This window comes from Phyllostomus discolor, chromosome 4 (genome assembly GCF_004126475.2).
Source record: "Phyllostomus discolor isolate MPI-MPIP mPhyDis1 chromosome 4, mPhyDis1.pri.v3, whole genome shotgun sequence".
NCBI lineage: Eukaryota > Metazoa > Chordata > Mammalia > Chiroptera > Phyllostomidae > Phyllostomus > Phyllostomus discolor.
The window spans coordinates 94045404-94066588 of record NC_040906.2 but is presented as its reverse complement, the minus strand read 5'-3'; the positions used below and the strand labels follow the sequence as shown (position 1 = coordinate 94066588).

The 21185-nt window shown below is 33.4% G+C and overlaps 1 protein-coding gene across 3 annotated transcripts in view; it reads left to right on the top strand.

Moving 5' to 3' along the window:
- Nucleotides 1–21185, top strand: part of DPP10 (dipeptidyl peptidase like 10) — a 715100-nt gene that overhangs the window by 314546 nt on the left and 379369 nt on the right. For all 3 annotated transcript variants that reach the window (XM_028510436.2, XM_028510435.2, XM_036023642.1), the window contains exon 4: nt 2162–2256. In XM_028510436.2, the coding sequence (XP_028366237.1) occupies nt 2162–2256 (95 nt within the window). The remainder of the gene's footprint in view (nt 1–2161; nt 2257–21185) is intronic.

Genomic DNA, 21185 nt, shown 5'->3' with positions numbered 1-21185 from the left:
ATTTGTAGGTGTTACTATTTATAATATTGAAATAACTGGAAAACAGGTCAGAAAATCTTGCTTTGCCAAGGTGTCAGATATTTCTATATAATATTTATAACCCTCCGTTGCAGTATACTTGTATCATTACACAGATGAAGACATTCAGGATCTGAGTGGCTGTAATTTATGTAACCTGATTCATTACCAATAGTATACTAAATCCTCTTCAATACTGCCTTTCTTCTAAGAAGAGCAGGGGTATTGGGATGTTTAATACCATAGAGAAGGTTAGTAGGTAAGCCTGGAAAGATATTATAATTATTAGAAAGAAAACAACTCAAGATTGCTTTCTGGAAGTTTTCCCTCAGTTTGATATTTTTAGACTGAGGTATTCCTAAGATTTAATTTGCTGATGAATGTGATTGAATTTAACTCAAAATATATATATATAATCAACAGCTGTCCAGAAACAATTTAATTATTTTAAATGAAAACATCATTCTTCTAAAGTTGACAAAGTAGATACAATGGTATGCTGTTTCAGAAATTTTGTGTTTTCATAATCCTGATGTTTATCACATTTTATCAGTATTATTTTTTATTTGATCTTTATTGTATTTTTTCTACTATCATTTAGTCCCTTTATATCTCCATCCCCAGCAATCACTACACTGTTGTCCATGTCCATGAGTCCTTTGTTCTTTTTGCTCAATCCCTCCACCGCCCTCACCACTCCTCACCACTGGCTGCCATCCTGCTGTCAGTCTATGAGTCTGTCCCATTTTCCTTGTTAGTTCAGTTTGTTCATTAGATTCCACATAAGAGTGGAATCATATGGTACTTTTCTTTCTCTGACTGGCTTATTTCATTTAGCATAATGTTCTCCAGGTCCATCCACATTGTTACAAATGTTAAACTTTTCTGTGTTTGTACTGCTGAGTAGTATTCTATTATGTAAATGTCCCATAGTTGTTTTATCCACTCATCTACTGATGGACACTTGGGCTATTTCCATATCTTGGTGATTGTAAATAGTGCTTCAGTGAACATAGGGATGCATATGTTCTTTCAAATTAGTGTTTTGGGTTCCTTCAGCTATATTCCCAAAAGTGACATTGCTAGGTCAAAATGCAGATCCATTTTTAATTTTTTGAGGTATCTCCATGTTGTTTTCCACAGTGGCTCTATTCCCACCAACAGTGCAAAAAGGTCCCCCTTTCTCTACATCCTCACCAGCACTTGTCGTTTGTTGATTTATTGATGATAGCCTTTCTGACAGGTGTGAGATGTTACCTCATTGTGGTTTTTAATTTGCATTTCTCTGAGGATTAGTGTTGTTGAGCATCTTTTCATATGTCTATTAGCCATCTGTACATCAGTGGTTGTATCTTTATTTGGCTTTTAAAATAAGGGAAGTTTCATTATACTGATATGCTGGTAAACTATATGAATATAAAAAAACTTTTTAAAGATTTTTAAAAGGAGGCATCTCTGTTTAGCATGTAGTACATGAATATAATACATTTATTGAAAATCCCATCATCATAAAAATTTGGAAGTAATTAGTGTAGCTTGAAATGTCTTCATTTTAGAATGTTATGCACAAGAAGAGCCTTATCATTAGAAATGTTTTATCTGTGATCACACAAACCAGATAAAATGCCAGAGACAAAATTTCAACCCAAAGGAGAAAGAGGTTGAGTAGGAATTGATAGTAGTAAGACTGGGTACTTGAAAAAGCCTACATGATGGTGATTCAATGTGAGTTGATTTAGAACTGTGTACTTATAGCTAACTGGCAGCACTTTCTGAAAGTTTAGTGTGATCATTAATTAGTAATAGCTTACATAGAAAACTGGAGGCACTTATTGTTCCGTCTTTGTCATCTCAGAACAGGAAGCCAACTGCCCATATTTTAATTATTTTTTATTTGTTAAACCAGGAATCTGAGTGGCTCTCTCACTAACCTTATTTTCATTGCACAATAGACCACAGATTAGGTGGGCTTCCATATCATCGAAAATGATTAATTTGGACCAAGTTTAGAAATCTGCTCAGGTTATTAAAAGCTAACAATGATCATTTTAATGTGTCTGTTTATTACACACATTTTTCCTCTACAGCTATTATATTAGCTACTCAATGTATTTGTCTATTGTTAATATCTTTATTGTTGCAGATACAGATGTGGTGTATAAAAGCGAGAATGGACATGTCATTAAACTGAATATAGAAACAAATGCTACCACATTATTATTGGAAAACACAACTTTTGTAAGTAATGAACAATTAATTATTTATGCATTTTGGTATTGTTTAGAATGTTCTCTAGGTGTTCATATCTTTATTTTCTTCAGCTGTATCCTTTGCAAAGAAATTTAGGTGAATAGTTAGGGCTGGGATCTCATTAGAATCAGTATATGTATTGATGGAAAATACCCAGGGGACCATCTGCTTCATTTTCTTCCTGTTGAGCCTTTTTAGTAAATAAGTCAATATTTCCAGGAATAATAATTCCTTATAATTAATACTTCCTCCAATATTTTCATGTAAAATTAGTCATATAAATTCCAAGATTTTTTTAAAATGTCTAGTCCAAAAAGTTATTATTAGCTTTTTCTCTCCCTCTACTTTTCCTTCTGTCTGAATTCTTTCTACTCTGTTGTGGTTTTCTGGATGAAGCAAAAGGAAGCCTTTCTAAAATTGACCTTCTGTAGGAGATGAATGGTTTACTTTTAAAATTCAATATTCTGTCAATATTATTTCCTACTCCAGAATCATTATTTAGTGTAATTGTTCAAACAAATGAATGTATGTATTTTTTCTTAGAAAGAAATATAAATGTTGCCATTTCTGTTAAATTTGGTCATCTTAAAATTAGGTTTAGTTATAATTACCTGAGAGTAAATGATAATGATCTGTAGCAGATCTTCAAAATCTAGCCATAAAATACCACTGAACAGTTATTTGCTCACTTTTCTATATAACTAAAGGTTCAATATATTGCCTATTAGATAAATTTGTGATATACACAAAACATTGTACAAGGCCTCAGGAGACTACAAATAAAAGCAATGTGTAAATCATTTTTAAAACTTATTTCTTCTTGTACATTTGGAAATCAACACTTAGTCGTCATGTGTATTTCCATGGCCAGGTGGAAGAGATGGACTTAAGAGGGGTGTCCAACCTTTTGGCGTCTCTGGCCACACTGGAAAAAGGGTTGTCTTATGCCACACATTAAATATAAAAACCCTAATCAAAACAAAAAAATCTTATGTTTTAAGTAATTTATGATTTTGTTTTGGGTTAGTGTTCACAGCCATCCAGGGTTGCAAGTGGCCCACAAGCTGTGTGTTAGACACCCTGGACTAAAACATTCTGCTGTTTATTGTTTTTATGTGTTAAGAGAAAACAGTCTTTGTAAATCGTGAAGTGATTATATGGTTCATATACTTTAGCAATTAGGTTATTACTAACAGAGGGTAATGACATTTTTATTTTTAAACTAATAAAGTAATTCATGGATATTAAAGGAACACCTATTCTGGATGCAACTCTTTATAGCATTTGTGGAATGCTGAGTGCATATAAGGCATTTGCTAACTTTTTAAGAATATTATTTTCCTTATGGGAGATAATACTAACCCTCATGAAAAAGTTTAATAAGCAGTATAGAGCAGTGTCTATTATGTCTTAGATGGTCCTCAGTGATACTAAAGAAGAAGCTAAGGAATCACTGAGAGTTGCTGAGCTCAGTGGACAGGAGGCATAACAGAAGAGTTGGTAATGAGTAGAGGGTATAGTAATTGTTTGCTGGTTAAAGTCACTGTGAGTTGATTTTCAATAAAATTTGTTAAGAGAAAAAAATAAATGCATTTTCAACTTTGTGCCCTTTATTATAAAGTATCACTTTTAGGGGGTAGTGTATGCTGCCAGTGGCCAAGCATTTAAGGTAGGTATAAACACTCAGTACCTCACTGAATATTTGGTTATGTGACTGTTCTTTAGTGATTATTCCCCTTACACAGGTTAATGAGGTCTTCCCTGTGGTCACAATTTATGTGACCATCAAAAGAAACAAAAACAAAACTTTTGCTTATTATTTTAGTATCATAGTTTTATTATTGGTCCTTCACACCACCCTCACATCATCTCATTGTAGTTTTCTTCATAATGCTGATTAACACCATTTTATTTTTGAGCCTGTGTGTTTAATCTTCTTAAATCCTTTTAAGATTTTTCTTTTCTCTTCTATGTGGGTTATGACTCTTAATTACCACAAAGTCTTATTTAGCAAATATTCTAATTCACTGATATTCTAAGATCCATAGGCTCCCTAAAGACATTTATCTCACAACACAGATAATTAAGCAATTTCTAAGTCCTAGAAGTGTCAGACTTCAATGGGAGGGTAAACAGATAAGTGTGACATATATTTGCAACCACTTAACCCAAAACTGTAAACCAAAATAAAAATTACCATGATTCCTGATGATTTCTGAGGAACTCATTTAATCATTTCCTCCCAATTCTAAGATAGCATTATTAAATAGAGTTGTGTTTTTACAGCGTATGTTAGGCTAAAGTCTGGATTTATGTTTTATCTGAGCCCTTTCTTTTAGAAAAAATCTCTTGTCACAGCTTAAGAGCTTTATTTGCACTGCAGTTTTTCATTGAACAATTATCAATATTCTAATTGTAATCATAGTTAATTGAATCTGATTATTCTAAAAAGCTTTATAATGAAAGTGTGCCAAGTTACCTGCAAAAAATCACATTATTGATAAAAATGTGATAACAGATTGTCTATTATTAACAAGACATATTTTGCTGTCAATTTATTTCAGAAATGAAGATAACATCACATTGTCATTTCCATGCTTAAACATATTTTAAATATAGTGGGTACTTTTAGCTATGTAATTGTGGTTAGCAGACTCTGAAACAATAATAGCCATGGTTGTCAAAAATAAAACACAAGTAAAGTATTTTCTTGAAATAATTTTCATAAGACATTCTTTGGGATTAACCATAGGTGGATTTCTAATGAAGGAGGAAATTAAAGGCTATATAACTTTTTGAAAGGGGATTATATAAAAGAAGTGACTTAGCTCCAAAACTGCTCTAGTCTTTTCTAACAGTTTGAAAATGCTGTCTCTTACAGCCAGAGCTATTTCAAACAAAATCGCACTCACAATGACATAATGAGGAAATGTTTCACAAGTATTAACTGTTGTTCTCTTTCTGCTGTCAGTAAATTGAATTTCACCAGTTGTCTTGGCAGAACATACAAGCAGCCATAAATAATTGTATCAAATCACTTTTTCAAATTAAAATGAAATTGGAAACATGAGCTCAAGCCATGTACTTAAGCTTTGTCCATGATACAAAAAAAAAGTTTGTGTGCTAATATGGAAAGATATACAAGGTCAGTCCAGAAGGTATACAGCCACGTAATATAAAAAATAGAGACCTTTATTGAAGAACATACAAGATACAAGGAACATTGTACATATGACAGTGATGCTTCAGTCCCCTTCAAGTAGGCACCTGGGGACTTAACACGGTTCTCCCAGTCGTCATCAACTGCCCCATCATATTTTTGTGAATCTCATCAATGGCCTGAAATATATTTCCTTTCAAAGGTGATTGTAGTTTTGGGAAAAGCCAGAAGTCACAGAGCACCAAACCTGGGCTGTAGAGGGCCTGAGTCATCTGGGTGATTTTCTGTTTTGCCAAAAAATTCTACGTGAGAATTGGTGTATGAGTAGGTGCATTGTTCTGATGAAGATGCCAATCACCAGTTGCCCATAGCTGTGGACTTCTGAATTATGAGAATAGTTTCTGAGGAGGAATGTTCAAGCTTAACACAAAATTTGAGGCAGATTGATTGCTCTACTCACTGAGTCATTTAGAATGCAACAGTCACACAGTACAAATGCTCACTCAATGTTGTCTACCCTCCTTACTGACTCTTACAGTGAAGTCGTCACTGATTATGTGTGTACACTCCAGCCCCCTATCTTTGGCTGCTAGGTTACATCGATGTCACGAACACCATTCTGTTTATGTTAATAATGGTTGGGTTTTTTTCTGGACAGACCTTGTAACAATAGATGAGAATCATACATCTCTTTGATTCTGAAAATCTGTAAGCTTTAAAAACATGATATATATAAATATCCTAAAATAGAGGGGGGAAATTTATGTATGGCAGCAAAAGGATTCCAAGGAAAATGTTAGCTACATATTTTTTTGGTCCAACTCTCTATTTATAGGTCATTACATGATAGTAGGTTTAACTATAACCAGGAGATATTTATTGACTTACCATGCAGTCATAGCATTAGGTGGCTTGCAGGCCATCATAATATTTTTATTTGTTCATTTTTTATTTGTCCTGCCACTGCATATATGCAGGTTAGGGGGTATATCCAACTCTCTGTACAACCACAAAATTAAGGAACTTATTTTCTAATTCGCATTTAAATAAATAGGTACCTATGAAATATTATAGGAGCACAAGTAAAGAATTGCTGGATAAAGGCACCTAAAATTTCATCTTTTAAAATTTGAAATAAAGAAAGATTATTACATATTTCTGACTAATCAATGGCCTCACATGCTATAGTCATAGAAAATTTGCTGTTTTTCAAAAGACCTAGACTTAGCAGTATATATTAGTAACCCAGTAGTGATTGACATTAGTAATGTAATGAATATTGATTAACCATTGAAGTCACTGGAACAGTACACATATGCATGTTGCTATGCCCATGACAGTACAGTTTTTTTCTTTCTCTAGATCTGTGGTTCTCAGTCTGGATATCTTTGCCCCTAGGAGATATTTGGCCACTTGGGAGACATTCTTGGTTGTTATGGCTGGAAGGAAGGGGTTAAGGGAATCTAATGAGTAGACATCAGGGATTCCATGAAGTATTCTACAATGCTCAAGACAGCTCCTCATGACAAAGAATTAAACAACTGAAAATGTCAGTGGTGCCAAGTTTGAGAAATCCTGCTTTAGACTGAGACACAAAGGAAACCATGATGGTTAGAAGGTACTTTTTCAAGGTGGATTCAGAGCAATAGCTCTCCAATGAGAAATTAACAGGGAAAATCTTAAAGTGTGGTTTATAGCTTCCTTATCTGTAGACAGTATCCTTATATTTCCTCCCTTCCCTTCCCTTCCCTTCCCTTCCCTTCCCTTCCCTTCCCTTCCCTTCCCTTCCCTTCCCTTCCCCTTCCCTTTCCCTTTCCCTTTCTTTTCTTTCCTTTCCTCTTTCTTTTCTTTCTTCCATTCTTCAAAGACCAGCATGCATGAGTAGAATCATTTGGTCTTGAATTTCTTTCTTTTGCATAGTGCAGGATACAGACCAAAAGAATAACCCCAGTTTTCTTATAGTTTTGGGGGGAATACTTCTAATTGAGACTTTGATTGTTGTTCAGATAAATTAATATCACTTTTTTTACTACTGTCAGCTTCTTTGACCAGGAAGCAAGTGTTCATCTGCTAAGTTAGAGGATAAAAATCTTATGAGTATTAAGGACTCCAGCGAGCATAATTATTTCCATTGTTGCACTTTATTTATAAATAATTAAATGTACTTGTTTTTAGATTGGGTATATCTCTGCCCTTTCCAATAACAAGCATCACTTCATATTGTTAGATACATTTATATTTCCTTCATTGTTGTTATTCATCTTAAAATATAAAGATAATTTTAGTCACATTATTCATTTTGAAAATTATTATATTTATTTACATTATATAATTTCCAACTCTTAGTCATCAAAGAAGGATATAATTTGATTCATATAACTATGAATAAATAGTTATATTTAGGTAAATAGAAATGAAGTTTTACATATTTCAGCAAAGATTGGAGTATTTCTTTTATATTAAATCATTTAGGAAGGAAAATCTTGAATATACCATAGATATTTAGCTTGTTTAAATTTTTCTGTAAGTTAGGCAGATGTAAACATGAATTCTACCATAGTTTTTGAAGTGATGGGCAATTTTCCAAAACAGGAAAATTAAGAAAGTTATGATCTTCACCCTGGAAGTCTATTTGTGTAAAAATTCAAAATTTGAGAAGAGATACCCTTGTTTCCTTATGTTTGAAACTATGATATGATTACCCTATAATTCCATACATTTATTTATGCATTTCCCCCTAAATGAAGAAGGTTTTACAAGAAACCACTCTATATTATGTTTCACCTTAAAGTACCACTGTGAATAATCCAGGAAAGAGATGCTACCAACAGATTCATTCACTGGGACAAAGTATTTTAGATGGGTAACATTTTTCTGCAAGAGTGTAAATTGCTGCTAATAAAACCATATTATCAGCTATATAAATGATTATGCAGATTCTTAAATAAGTCATTTTTGAGAAAAACAAAAATTACCTGAGTAGTATATCTAAAGGTCTCCTTTGAATAGGGATAAAACACTGATATAAATGTAACCTTTTATTAGACATCATCTGCTTCATTATTTCAACAGAGCTTATTTCAATTGTGTCTGATTTATCCTGTTAGAAATGAACAATAAAATTATTACAATTCCAGTATTTCCTTCTTTAAAGGTTCTCATTAATCTCCTTAGAGGTGTACATTGCTTTAGTATGTGTCAGATAGGATGATGGAAGCTAACAGACAGCCAGATTTTTACTGCATTTAATTACATTTGTATTGGAATTCAGCTTCCTGAGACATCAATGCTCTGGATTCTGTCCAGGCCCAGTCAGTTCATTTTGACTAATTCAAGACAAGTTAGATGCCTTTGAGCATGTGATGAATGTTTCTGCCTTTCAATTTTTATGAACAGTTTTATATTGGGTTATCTCCCAGTAATGGGAAGTCAGTTATAAATTAAAAAACACTATTCTATTAATTTTGGTGGAATTTAAGCAAAAATTAATACATGTTCAAGAGAATTTTGAAGGCTTTGAATATGATGACCTAGAGATATGTTACTGCCCCCTGTTTTTGAGGTTGAGAGAACTTTGGTCTGTGTAGCTTTATTGAGGGACAAGCATGCATTAGCAGAACTTTTGTAAAGTATCAATTCTATAGAGTACAGACTTTTCATACTACAACAGAAACAGATTAGTGTTTTAGTTTGCTCATGGTACATGAATGAGCATTTAAAGAAGTTTAATTTTCAGCAAATCTTAAATGATAATGGCAGCACATTATAGAGCTAGAAAACATTCTCCCTGTCTCCCATTTCAGTTCAAATAAAATGAAACTGAGACCCAGAGGAATAAAGTGACTTAAAACATCTAGGGTAGTCCTGAGGATAGAGTACAAATTTCTGGACTATTAGTCTAGTATTGCTTCTAATACAACAAGATGAGTATTCCATTCAAAATCCCTTATAAATAAAGACAAATGATTTCATGTTATATGTATAAAATGTTTATATATTTGTGTATATCTTAAGCATTTTATAAAATTTGATTAAATTAAACATATATGATTAGTATATGAGCCTGTGTGTTTGTGTGTATATATATATTTTTTTTCTTTCCATACAAATATTTTCAGTTCTTGTGAGAATACTGCCTATGTTAACAAAGAGAACCAACCTTGGCTGCATTACACATGCACGCTCATATCACCAAGTCATACACCACTATGCTTTTCCTTCTTTCCCATGGTAGATTTGTCTGAAATACTCTTATTTATATTATATATTCTTCCTTCTTTAAAATCTTGTAGAGCTTTTCCTCCCTCACCACCATTATAATTTTTCTGCATTATTGTTGAGATGACCCATATGTCTTAGTTTGTTCATATGTTTGCCAGATGCTTACTGAGACCCTGCTATGTGTCAGATAATATTCCAGGTTCTGGGGATACATAGTGAGCAAGACAGGCTGGTAATCCAACCATAAACAAATATCAAGTAAAATTACAAGTTATATCTAGCATTGAGTCCTTGCCAAAGAAAATAGCATAAGGTGGAGGCTAGAGAAGGATTATGTGTTTAGGAAAGGATCACTACAGAGGCAAACTTTTAAGGTCAGGCTGAAGAGTTTTATCAGCTGAAAGAACAATAATTACAAAGAACTTTGTGTGGGAATTGCATCCATCTATTCCAAGAACAGAAAATACACATGTAGAAGAGGATGTGGAGAATGGTACAAAATGAACCCAGTGGGATAACTAGGAAGAATATTATGTTGAGTTTTATAGGTGTAGGCTTTATTTTCTGAGCAACAAGCACAATTTGAAGGAAGTCACAATGTCTGAGTCATATTTTAGAAGAACACTCTGTCTACAGAATGAGCAATATATTTTAGGGCAATTAAAGTAGAAACTGGAAGACCCTTTGAAGGCCACAGCATTGTAACAGATAAGAGAAGATTCAGAGTTTCCACTAAAATGGTACTAATGAAGAAGATGAAAAGCAGGTATACAAGGGTTTGTCTGAAGATAAAATGAACAGGTCCTTGTTGACTAACTGCTTCATTTTGGACAGAAATAGATCAATCAACATTGTCAGATTTTTAAATGACATTAAATCAGTAATTCTGTTTTAATATATTCCAATTAAACTTGACAATAGAATAGTTGTAGTATTTAATTGTTTTATGTGTATATTTATATGCATTTTCTGTATATACCAGTACAATAAAGGAAGTTTTACCGGCCTGGTTGGAAAAGACTTGCAGTGAAATGAAGAAATTAACATAGGATGTAGCAATACAATCCATCATCCTTGAGGGTTAAAAATGTACTCTTTTATTTGTGATCATTTGATTGAATCATTCAATACCTTTATTATGTCTTTATTTTATCTTACATATTGTAATACTGCTGAAGACATGATTGTGAGAAAATAGAATAGTCCTGGCCCTAATGATCTCATGGTATAGTGAGCAAGAAGTGCACTAATTAGATAATCAGATACATGAACATTTATAAGCTATGTTATGGAATGAAAAGGAAGCATGGGAATAAAAGACTGAAGGGAAATATTGCATTCATTTTAGAATTTCTAATATATTGATGTGATGTACTTTGAAGAAATCATAAGAAGCTTCCTAATGAAGTGAAGATGAGTGAGGAGAGATTAACTAGGTGAAAATAGAGCTTTGAGGTAGTGGAAATATTATGAGACAAGGAACATTAAAAACCCTGAGAGAATGCCAGTGTGGCTGGAGCCTCACAAGGAAATAGAAGCCAGATGAGCATGGTAAAGAAGGTGGATGCCAGATCATTCAGATCATAAATAGTGGATTTTTAATGTATTTTTTATTGTTCTAGTATAGTTGTCTCCATTTTCCCCACCCCCACCCCTGCCATCCCCACTTCCCACCCATGATCCTAACCCCCTTTAATTTTGTCCAAGTGTCCTTTATAGTTGTTCCTGAAAACCTTTCCTCTTCTCCCACCCTGTTATACCCTCCCACCTCCCCTGTAGTTACCGTTCTAAAGTACAATGTCTGTGGTTATATTTTGCTTTCTTGTTTGAACAGAGATCTCTGTTTTTGAAACAAAGATCTCTCTGTTGTGGTTGGAGAATAAATTAAAAGGTGTGGTTTAGAAGACAAAGGCACTATTGAAGTGAATTATGCTTGAGATCATAAGTAGATGGATTTAGGCAGTGGCAGTAAGGATTGAGATAAGTGAAAATATTTGAAGGTAATATGAAGTGAAATAAAGCAAGATAACAGAATAAGTATGGTGGTGATTGTGGTGATGGGGAAGATTACAATGGGGAGGTATCAAGGGTAGTGATTCCTAGGATTTTGGGTCTGGGACTTAGTTAACCATTGAGGTGGGGAATGCTGAAGAAGAATGAAGTTGAGGATGTGGTTGGATGAAAATACCTGTTATACAATACTTAGGAAATAAGTGGGATATCAAATGAGCGTAGTTCCTTTATTGAAATGTTAAAAATAAAAATTTTAAGAGAGAAAATAGTTGATATAATTAATAAAGTCTTTATTGATTTAGAAATCTGAAAATAAGTAACCTTATTCAGACAACTTTACTATATTTTGATTAAGCAGTTATGATGCATTTTTACATCTTTAATTAAAATTCTTACTAGTTTATAAATTATTTAAAAGAGGCTAACCAAGCCTTAGTCAACTTTGTGTCTTCAGTGACTAGTGTAATGATGGCATAGTGTAAGTTAGGCACCTAGTGAACATTTTATGAATTAATCATATTTATTTTCTTTTTCACACAGCATCATTTATTTAAATATTTCATTCAGAGGCTCCCATGAGAGAGCACAGGAGAAAAAAAGGGATTCAATTTACTCTCTTAAAATTTGAATCACCTTCAATGATTTATATACCAAATTAATTATTATCCCTAACTACTAAAAGTGTGAGCCCATCAGACTGCAAGCAAGTAAAGAGAGCTTCTGGTTTGAAATGAATAATACTTATTTTTAGCAAAGATCAAAAACAAAAAAAATACTTGATTCTTCATAACTATCTCTGTTATTTTTAATGTTTATCAACACATTTAAGCATTTAACTTGTGAATAGCATAAACTATTTTTTAATTATTTTATTGTTGTTCAATTAGAGTTGTCTGTGTTTTTCCCCCACCATGCCCCCCACCCGAGCCAAACCCACCTCCCTCCCTTGCTTCCACCCTCCCCCTTGCTTTTGTCCATGTATCCTTTATAGTAGTTCCTGAATGGATGAAACTGGAGAGCATTATGCTAAGTGAAATAAGCCAGGTGGTAAGGGACAAATACCATATGATCTCGCCTTTAACTGGAACATAATCAACAAAAGAAAGAAGCAAACAAAATATAACCAGAGACATTGAAATTAAGAATAACTAACAATAACCAGGGGGGAGGAGTGAGGGGACAATAGGAAGAAGGGTTTTCAGGAACTACATTTTTGGAAACACTGTTAATTTGCAGGATATTTAAAAATCATGTAAGTGCAAGAAGAAGCTTCTCTTCAACCTCATGTTGTTTACTAGATATTGAAAGGTTTCTTACACATTAATCAAGTCCGTAAACTCTACACATGTTAATTAACTTACATTTATATAATAACTAAAATGACTTTCTTAATTGATATTTGTCTAGTTTATGACTAAAGTGAAAATCGGAGCTGAATAAAAGTTTATGCTTAACTTTTGGGAAAGAAATTAGAGTGTGGATATACCCTAACTCTGACTGTATTACACTACTTTTTTTTTTTTTTAATTGTTGTTCAAGCACAGTTGTCTCCATTTCCTCCACCACTTTCCTCTGCCCCACCCTCACTCCTTCCCCCTTTTGGCTTTGTCAATGGGTCCTTTATACATGTTCCTTGACTAACCTTCCCCTTCTTCCCCCCTCCCCCTCCCCTCTGGTTAGTGTCAGTTCTTTGTTTCAATGTCTCTGGTCATATTTTGCTTGCTTGTTTGTTTTGTTGTTTAGGTTCCACTTATAGGTGAGATCATATGGTATTTGTCTTTCGTTGGCTTATTTCATTTAGAATAATGCTCTCCAATTCCATCCTTGCTGTCATGAAGGGAAGGAGCTCCTTCTTTCTTTCTGCTGAGTAATATTCCATTGTGTAAATGTAGCATAGTCTTTTTGTCCAATCATTTACTGATGAGCACTTAGGCTGCTTCTAGCACTTGGCTATTGTAAATTGTAACAATCCCATTAAAAATGAGAAAAGGACCAGAACAGACACTTCTCCAAGGAGGACCAAGAGTCATATTAAAGAATGCACAGCACCAGTAGCCATCAGACAGATGCAAATTAAAACCACCATGAGATACCACTTCACACCAGTCAGAATGGCCATCATAACTAAATCAAACAAGCGCTGGCAAGTTGTGGAGAAAAGGAACCCTAGTACACTGTTGGTGGAAATGCAGACTGATGCAGCCACTGTGGGAAACAGTATGGAATTTCCTCAGAAAACTAAAGATGGAACTGCTTTTGGATCCTGCAATTCCACTCTTGGAATTAAACCCTAAGAATCCTGAAACACCAATTCAGAAGAATCTATGCACCACAGTGTATCATACTACTCTTGAAATTTGTTTTATCTCCTCTCTCTCTCTCTCAACAGCTTTATTGAAGTACATTTTACATACCATACTTTTCACTCATTCAAAGTATTTTTTAGTATATTCACAGAGTTGTACAACCATCACTGCAGTCTAATTTTAAAACATTTAATGATGCCCAAAAGGAAACCTGTACACAAGTAAACTGTCTCCATTCCTGCTTTCCCCTCTATAGCCAGGAAACTACTAATCTACTTTGTGTCATTATGGATTTCAATATCCTGTAAATTTCAGATAAATGCAATGTGCAATAGGTGATGTTTATGTCTGTATTCATGCACTTAGTATAATATATCCAAGTTTTATACATTTTTAGGAATATAACAACTTCATTTTGTATTACTAAATAGTATTCCAGCACATGGATATACCATTTATATTGTGTTTTTCTTGTTCAGTTTATTCAGTAGATTCTACATATGAGGGAAAATATACAGCATTTTTCTTTCTGTGACTGGCTTATTTCACTTAGCATAATGTTCTCAGGTCTATCCATACTGTTGCAAAGGGTAAAATTTTCTTTTTTTACAGCTGAGTAGTATTTCATTGTGTAAATGTCCTATACTATTTTTATCCACTCATGTACTAATGGACACTTGGGCTGCTTCTATATCTTGGTGATTGTGAATAATGCTGCAGTGAACATAGGGGTGATTAGGTTCTCTTGAGTTAGTGTTTTGAATTCCTTTGCATGTATTTCCAGAAATAGAAATACTGGGTCAAAAGGCAGATCCATTTGTAATTTTTTGTGGTATCTCCATACTGCTTTCCACAGTGGTTATACCAAGCTACAGTCCTACCAACAGTGCAAAAGCATTCCCCTTTCTCCACATCCTCACCTGTACTTGCTGTTTGTTGGTTTATTGATGATAGCCACTTGTTCTGACAGGTATGAAATTACATATCATTGTACTTTTAATTTGCATTCCTCTAATGATTAGTGACATTGAGCATTTTTTCATATGTCTGTTGGCCACCTGTGTCTTTTTTGGAGGAGTATCTATTCAGGTCTTTTGACCATTTTGTAATTGTTGTTTTTTTTTTTTTTTTACTGTTGATTTTTGTAACTACTGGATAAATTTTAGATATTAACCCCTTATCTGATGTATTGGCAAATATGTTCTCCCATTCTGTGTGTTGTCTTTTTATTTTGTTGATGATTTCCTTTGTTGTGCAAAACCTTTTTAGTTTGATGTAATCCCACTTGCTTATTTTTCCTTTTGTTTCCCTTGCCTGGGGAGATATATCAGATACAATATTGCTACAAGCAATGCCCAAGATTTTGCTGCCTATGTTTTCTTCTATGATTTTTTTAGACTTTCAGGTCTAACATTTAAGTGTTTGATTCACTTTGAATTTATTCTTGTGTGTGGTATAAGAAGGCGGTCTAGTTTCATTTCTCTACATGTATTTGTCCAGTTTTCCCAACACCATTTATTGAATTAACTATCTTTAGCCGATTGTATGTACTTGTTTTCTCTGTCAAATATTAATTGATTGAAAAGTGTGGGTTTATTTCTGAGCTCTCTATTCTGTTCCATTGGTCTATGTGTTTGTTTTTATGACATGCCCTTCTGTTTCTGATTACTATGGAGTTTTAGTATAGTTTGATATTAGGTAGGGTGATTCCTCCAACTTTGTTCTTTCTCAGGATTGCTGTTGCCATGCAGCCCTTTGGTTTTTCCATAAAAATTTTGAAATATTTGCTCTAGTTCTGTGAAATATGTCATTGGAATCTTGATAGGAATTGCATTGAATCTATAGATTGCTTTGAGTAATATGCGCATTCTGATGATCTTAATTTTTCCTATCCATGAACACGGTATGTCCTTTCACTTATTTGTATCTACTTCAATTTTTTCTTCAGTGTCTTATAGTTTTCCAAGTACAGGTCTTTTGCATCTTGGTTAGGTTTATTCCTAGGCACTTCATTCTTTTTGAAGCAATTGTGAATGGGATTGTTTTCTTAATTTCCCTTTCTGTTAGTTCTTTTTTTGGCATATAAAAATGCAACTGAAGCCCTGGCTGGCTTAGCTCAGTGGATTGAGTGTGGGCTGCAAACCAAAGTGTTGCAGGTTTGATTCCCAGTTGGGGTACATGCCTAGGTTGCAGGCCATGACCCCCAGCAACTGCACATTGATGTTTCTCTCTCTCTGTCTCCCTCCCTTCCTTCTCTAAAAATAAATAAATAAAATATTTTTAAAAATGCAACTGATTTCAGGATATTAACTTTGTATCCTGCTACTTTGCTGAATTCCTTTATCAGTTCTAGTAGTTTCTTGGTGGATTCTTTGGGGTTCTCTATGTACAGTATCATGTAATATGCAAATAAAGACAGCTTTATTATTTCCTTTCATTTGGATGCCTTTTATTGAATGCTTGTAGTTTTGCCTGTTGAGTATAATGCTGGCAGTGGGTTTGTCATTTATGGCCTTTATTATGTTGAGATATGTTCCCCCTGTTTCCACTTTGCTGACAGTTTTGATCATAAATGGGTGCTGGATTTTATCAAATGCTTCATCTGCCTCTGTTGATATGATCATGTGTTTTTTGTCCTTTAATTTTTATGTAGTGAATCACATTTATTGATTTATTCTTGTTGTACCAACCTTGCATTCCTGGGGCAAACCCGACTTGATTGTGGTATATGATGCTTTCGATGAGTTTCAGTACTCAGTTTGCTAATGTTTTGTTGAGAATTTTAGCACCTATGTTCACCAGGGATATTGGCCTGTAATTTTCTTTCTTTGTAGTGTTTTTATTTAGGATAAAACTGGCCTCATATAATGAGTTTGGGAGCCTTCCCTTCTCTTGAAATTTATGAAATAGTTGGAGGAGTGGTGTTAATTCTTCTCAGAATATTTGATAAAATTCACCTGTGAAGTCATCCAATAAAGGGCTTTTGATTGCTGAGAGGTTTTTTGTTTGTTTTGTTTTGTTTTTTACTGCTTCAGTTTCACTAGGTATATCTGTCTATTCGGGTTCTGTGATTTTTTCCTGATTTAGTTTTGGAAGATTGTATGTTTCTAGGAATTTATTAATTTCATCCAAGTTCAGTTTATTGGCATATAGTTGTTCATAATATTTTCTTAAAATCCTTTGAATTTCCTTAGTGTCACTCGTCATTTATTCTCTTTCATTTCTGATTATATTTATTTGGGCCCTCTCTGTTATTTTCTTTATAAGTCTGGTTAAAAGTTTGTCAGTCTTGTTTATGTTTTCAAAGAATCAGCTTTTGGATCCATTGATCTTTTGTATCATTCCTTTAAGCTTCTTTCCATTTATTTCTGCTCTGATCTTTATTATTTCCTTCCTTCTACTCACTTTAGGCTTTTTGTTGTTGTTCTTTTTCAAGTTCCTTTAAGTGTAAAGGTACTTGTTTATTTGAGCTTTTTCTTACTTTTTGAGATAGGCCTGTAATGCAATGAATTTCTCTCTTAAAATTGCTTTCCCAATGTCCCACAGGTTTTGGATAGTTGTGTTCTCATATTCATTTGTTTCAAGGTATCTTTTGATTTCTCCCTTAATCTCATTGCTGACCCATTCATTGTTTAAAAACATGTGATAGCCCTGGCTGGCATAGCTCAGTGGATTGAGCGCAGGCTGCAAACCAAAGCATCGCAGGTTCGATTCCCAGTCAGGGCACATGCCTGGGTTACAGGCCACGGCCCCCAGCAACCACACATTGATGTTCCTCTCTCTCTCTCTCTCTCTCTCTCTTTCTCCCTCCCTTCCCTCTCTAAAAATAAATAAATAAAATCTTTAAAAAAAACATGTTATTTACCTTCCATGCCTTTTCATGCTTTTCAGTATTCTTGTGATTTATTTCTATTTTCATTAGTCATGCAGAAGCATTTTAATTTGATGTGTTTATTCTTTGCTTTATTTCCCTTTCTTTAGGGAATATATCAGTAACGATGTTGCTGTGTAGAATGTCTGAGATTATCCTACCCATGTTTTCCTTTAAAACTTTTGTGGTATCATGACTTATATTTAAGTCTTTTATCAACCTTAAATTTATTTTGTGTATGGAGTAAGTTGGTGATTGAGTTTCATTTTTTTTTTTTTGCATGTAGCTGTCCAGATCTCCCAACACCATTTGTTGAAGAGGATATTTTTCTCTATTTTATGCTTCTTCCCCCTTTGTCAAACATTAATTGACCATAGATACTTGGGTTTATTTCTGGGCCCTCTGTTTTGCTCCATTGGTCTACATGTCTGTTCTTATGCCAGTACCAGGCTGTTTTGATGACTGTGGCCTTGTAATACAGTTTGATATTGGGTTTTGTGATCCCTCCTACTTTGTTCTTCTTTCTCAAAAATTACTGCAGCTAATCAGGTTATTTATGGTTCCATATACATTTCTGAAATTTCTGTTTTTTATCTGTGAAACATGTCATTGGTACTTTAATAGGGATTGCATTGAATCTATAAATCTCTTTGGGTTGTATGGCCATTCTGATGATGTTAATTCTTCCAATCTATGAGCATGGTACATGCTTCCATTTGTTTGTGTCTTCCTTAAGTTTTTTTCTTCAGTTTTGTATAGTTTTCTGAGTACAAGTCTTTTACCTCCTTGGTGAGGTTTATTCCCAGGTACTTTATTTTTCTTGTTGCTATAGCAAATGGGATTTTTTTCCTGATTTCTGTTTCTGATATTTCATTGTTGGTGTACAAAAATGCCTTTGATTTCTGAGTATTGACTTTGTATCCCACTGTTTTGCCGAATTCATTTATTAGGTCAAGTAGTGTTTTGGTGGAGTCTATAGGATTTTCTCTGTACACTATCATATCATCTGCAAACAATGACAGTTTTGCTTTCTCCTTTCCAGTTTGGATGCCTTTTATTTCTTTTTCTTGTCTGATCACTGTGGCTAAATAATCAACTGTGATTGTTAACTGTGATTAACTAAATAGAGATTTAATTCATACAAATACACAAAGTCATCTTACATCTTTATATATTTTTATATATATATATATATATATATACACACATACCATTATTTAGTAATTTTTTCTAGAAAAAAAACAAACACGTTTACATTGTAATTATTTTTTATTGGGAAAAAAACATTTATTTTCATGTTTTAAATAAATCAGAGCTTCCTTATTAAATACCACTTATACAATTCTATGGTGTTTTTCTTTTTTATCTTTGGTTATATCCCATTCTACCCATAACTTTTTATGTGTCCCTTAAAAATTAACATTTAATTGATATTTTAATAAAATATAGTAAAATAAGAATTAAATTTTTTTCTTTATATCCCTTATTGCCATTATTAAGAATAAGATATTGAAAACATATGGTTAGGAAATATAAATAGTATATTGAACTATCCAATATGAGTGATACTAACTACAAGTGGCTAAATCATTATTAAATTCATTAAAATAACATAAAATTAGAAATTCCATATTTTAGTCACACCATCCACGTTTCAAGTGTTCAGCAGCTGAATGAAATCAGTGGCTACCACATTGGAAATATACACATAAAACATTTTCATTATCACGAAAATTCTGTTGGACAGAGCATGTACATATGCATAAATAATGAAAACAAAAATGTCCTTCCATGTCACTCAGTACACCTTTAGAAGGTAGTCCTGTGCATATTTGTACCATTGAAAATTCCCCAGAAATATGTCTATATGTCTTGCTGCATTTGTATATACACAATATATTTAAAAATATACACAGTCAATATAAGTACAGACATTGAAATTAAGAACAAACTGACAGTAACCAGAGAGGATGTAGGAGGGATAATGGAGGGAAAAGGGTGAAGGGACTACAGGACATATGGATATCAAGGACATATGGATAAAAACAAGGGGGTGTGGAAACAGGAAAAAAGTAGGGATGGCTGGGAGGGAGGAAGGTGAGGGGGAAAGGCAGAAAATTGTACTTGAACAACAATAAAATTCAAAAGTATTTAATTAAAAATAAATAAAATATAAATATGTGCAATCATATGTGTATTTAATTTCAACAGATAAAAAGGTGTTGAACACTTTTATCCACTTCTTATTTCCCTGTAACATCATTCAATGGCTACACAGAATTTCCTTGCACTACCATTTATTTCCTATTATATAACTATAAATACACCAGGCAAATATTTTTGAAATATATTTGTGGGCTAAATTCATAACAGTAGTATTGCTGGGTCAAAGAAAAGGTCAATATGAAATTTAATAGACAGTATGAAATTGCATTAATAAGGTCCATCAATAGTATTTGGTATTGCCTGTTAGTCTACTCTTGCTGTCACTGAGCATTGTTAACATTTTAATTATTTTCAATTTGGCTGATGAAAAATGACACTTAATTGTTGTATTGATTTGCAATTATCTAATTTTGAGTGAGGTCAATCATCATCTTGCCATATGTGCAATGGCAATTGGATTAGTTATTTGTATGAGTTTTTTTGCATTAGCTTTTACAATTTGGATTTAGCAAGTGATGCTTATGCGCGGCAAAATTTTCTTTTATGTATTTCTACTTAGCTTGAACCTTAATGGAATTCACCATTTGTTAATTCCAATGAAACGATTTTGTTTATATTTCAAATCTCTTACTAGACCAGTATCTTGTATTAACAGATGAAATAAAGAATGCATGATAAGTGTAAAGAAAGGTGGAACAATGGGAGAAGTTATGAGTAAATATGTATAGTAAACTCATTTGGATATAAATACTCACTTAATAAAAGTTAGAGGAGTCATTTGCCCCAAAAGGTGTTAGAATGTATCCCTTAAAATTTCTCTCAGTGTTTCAAGTGAAATATGAATAAATTAATATAGGGAAAAAGAAACATGCAAACTGAACATTTTTTTTATGCTTTAGGCTTAATGCAGTCTTCATTTGGACATTTAGAAATGTGCAGAAAATGTATTGATCTTAGCATTTTGTAAAATTATTGAAACTTTTTCATGAACATTTCATAGAAAGGGAACAATGCAAGAAATGGCTCTGGACTTTGGGCCTCTAAAATGCAAGGTTAGTGAATAACAATTCAACTCAAAATAATTCACTATGGAAATGATTTTTATTGCCATTTCATTGGATTAGACTTGATTTTATAGGCCCTGTTTCTTCCCCCAACTAAATAGCAAGTGCTATACCAC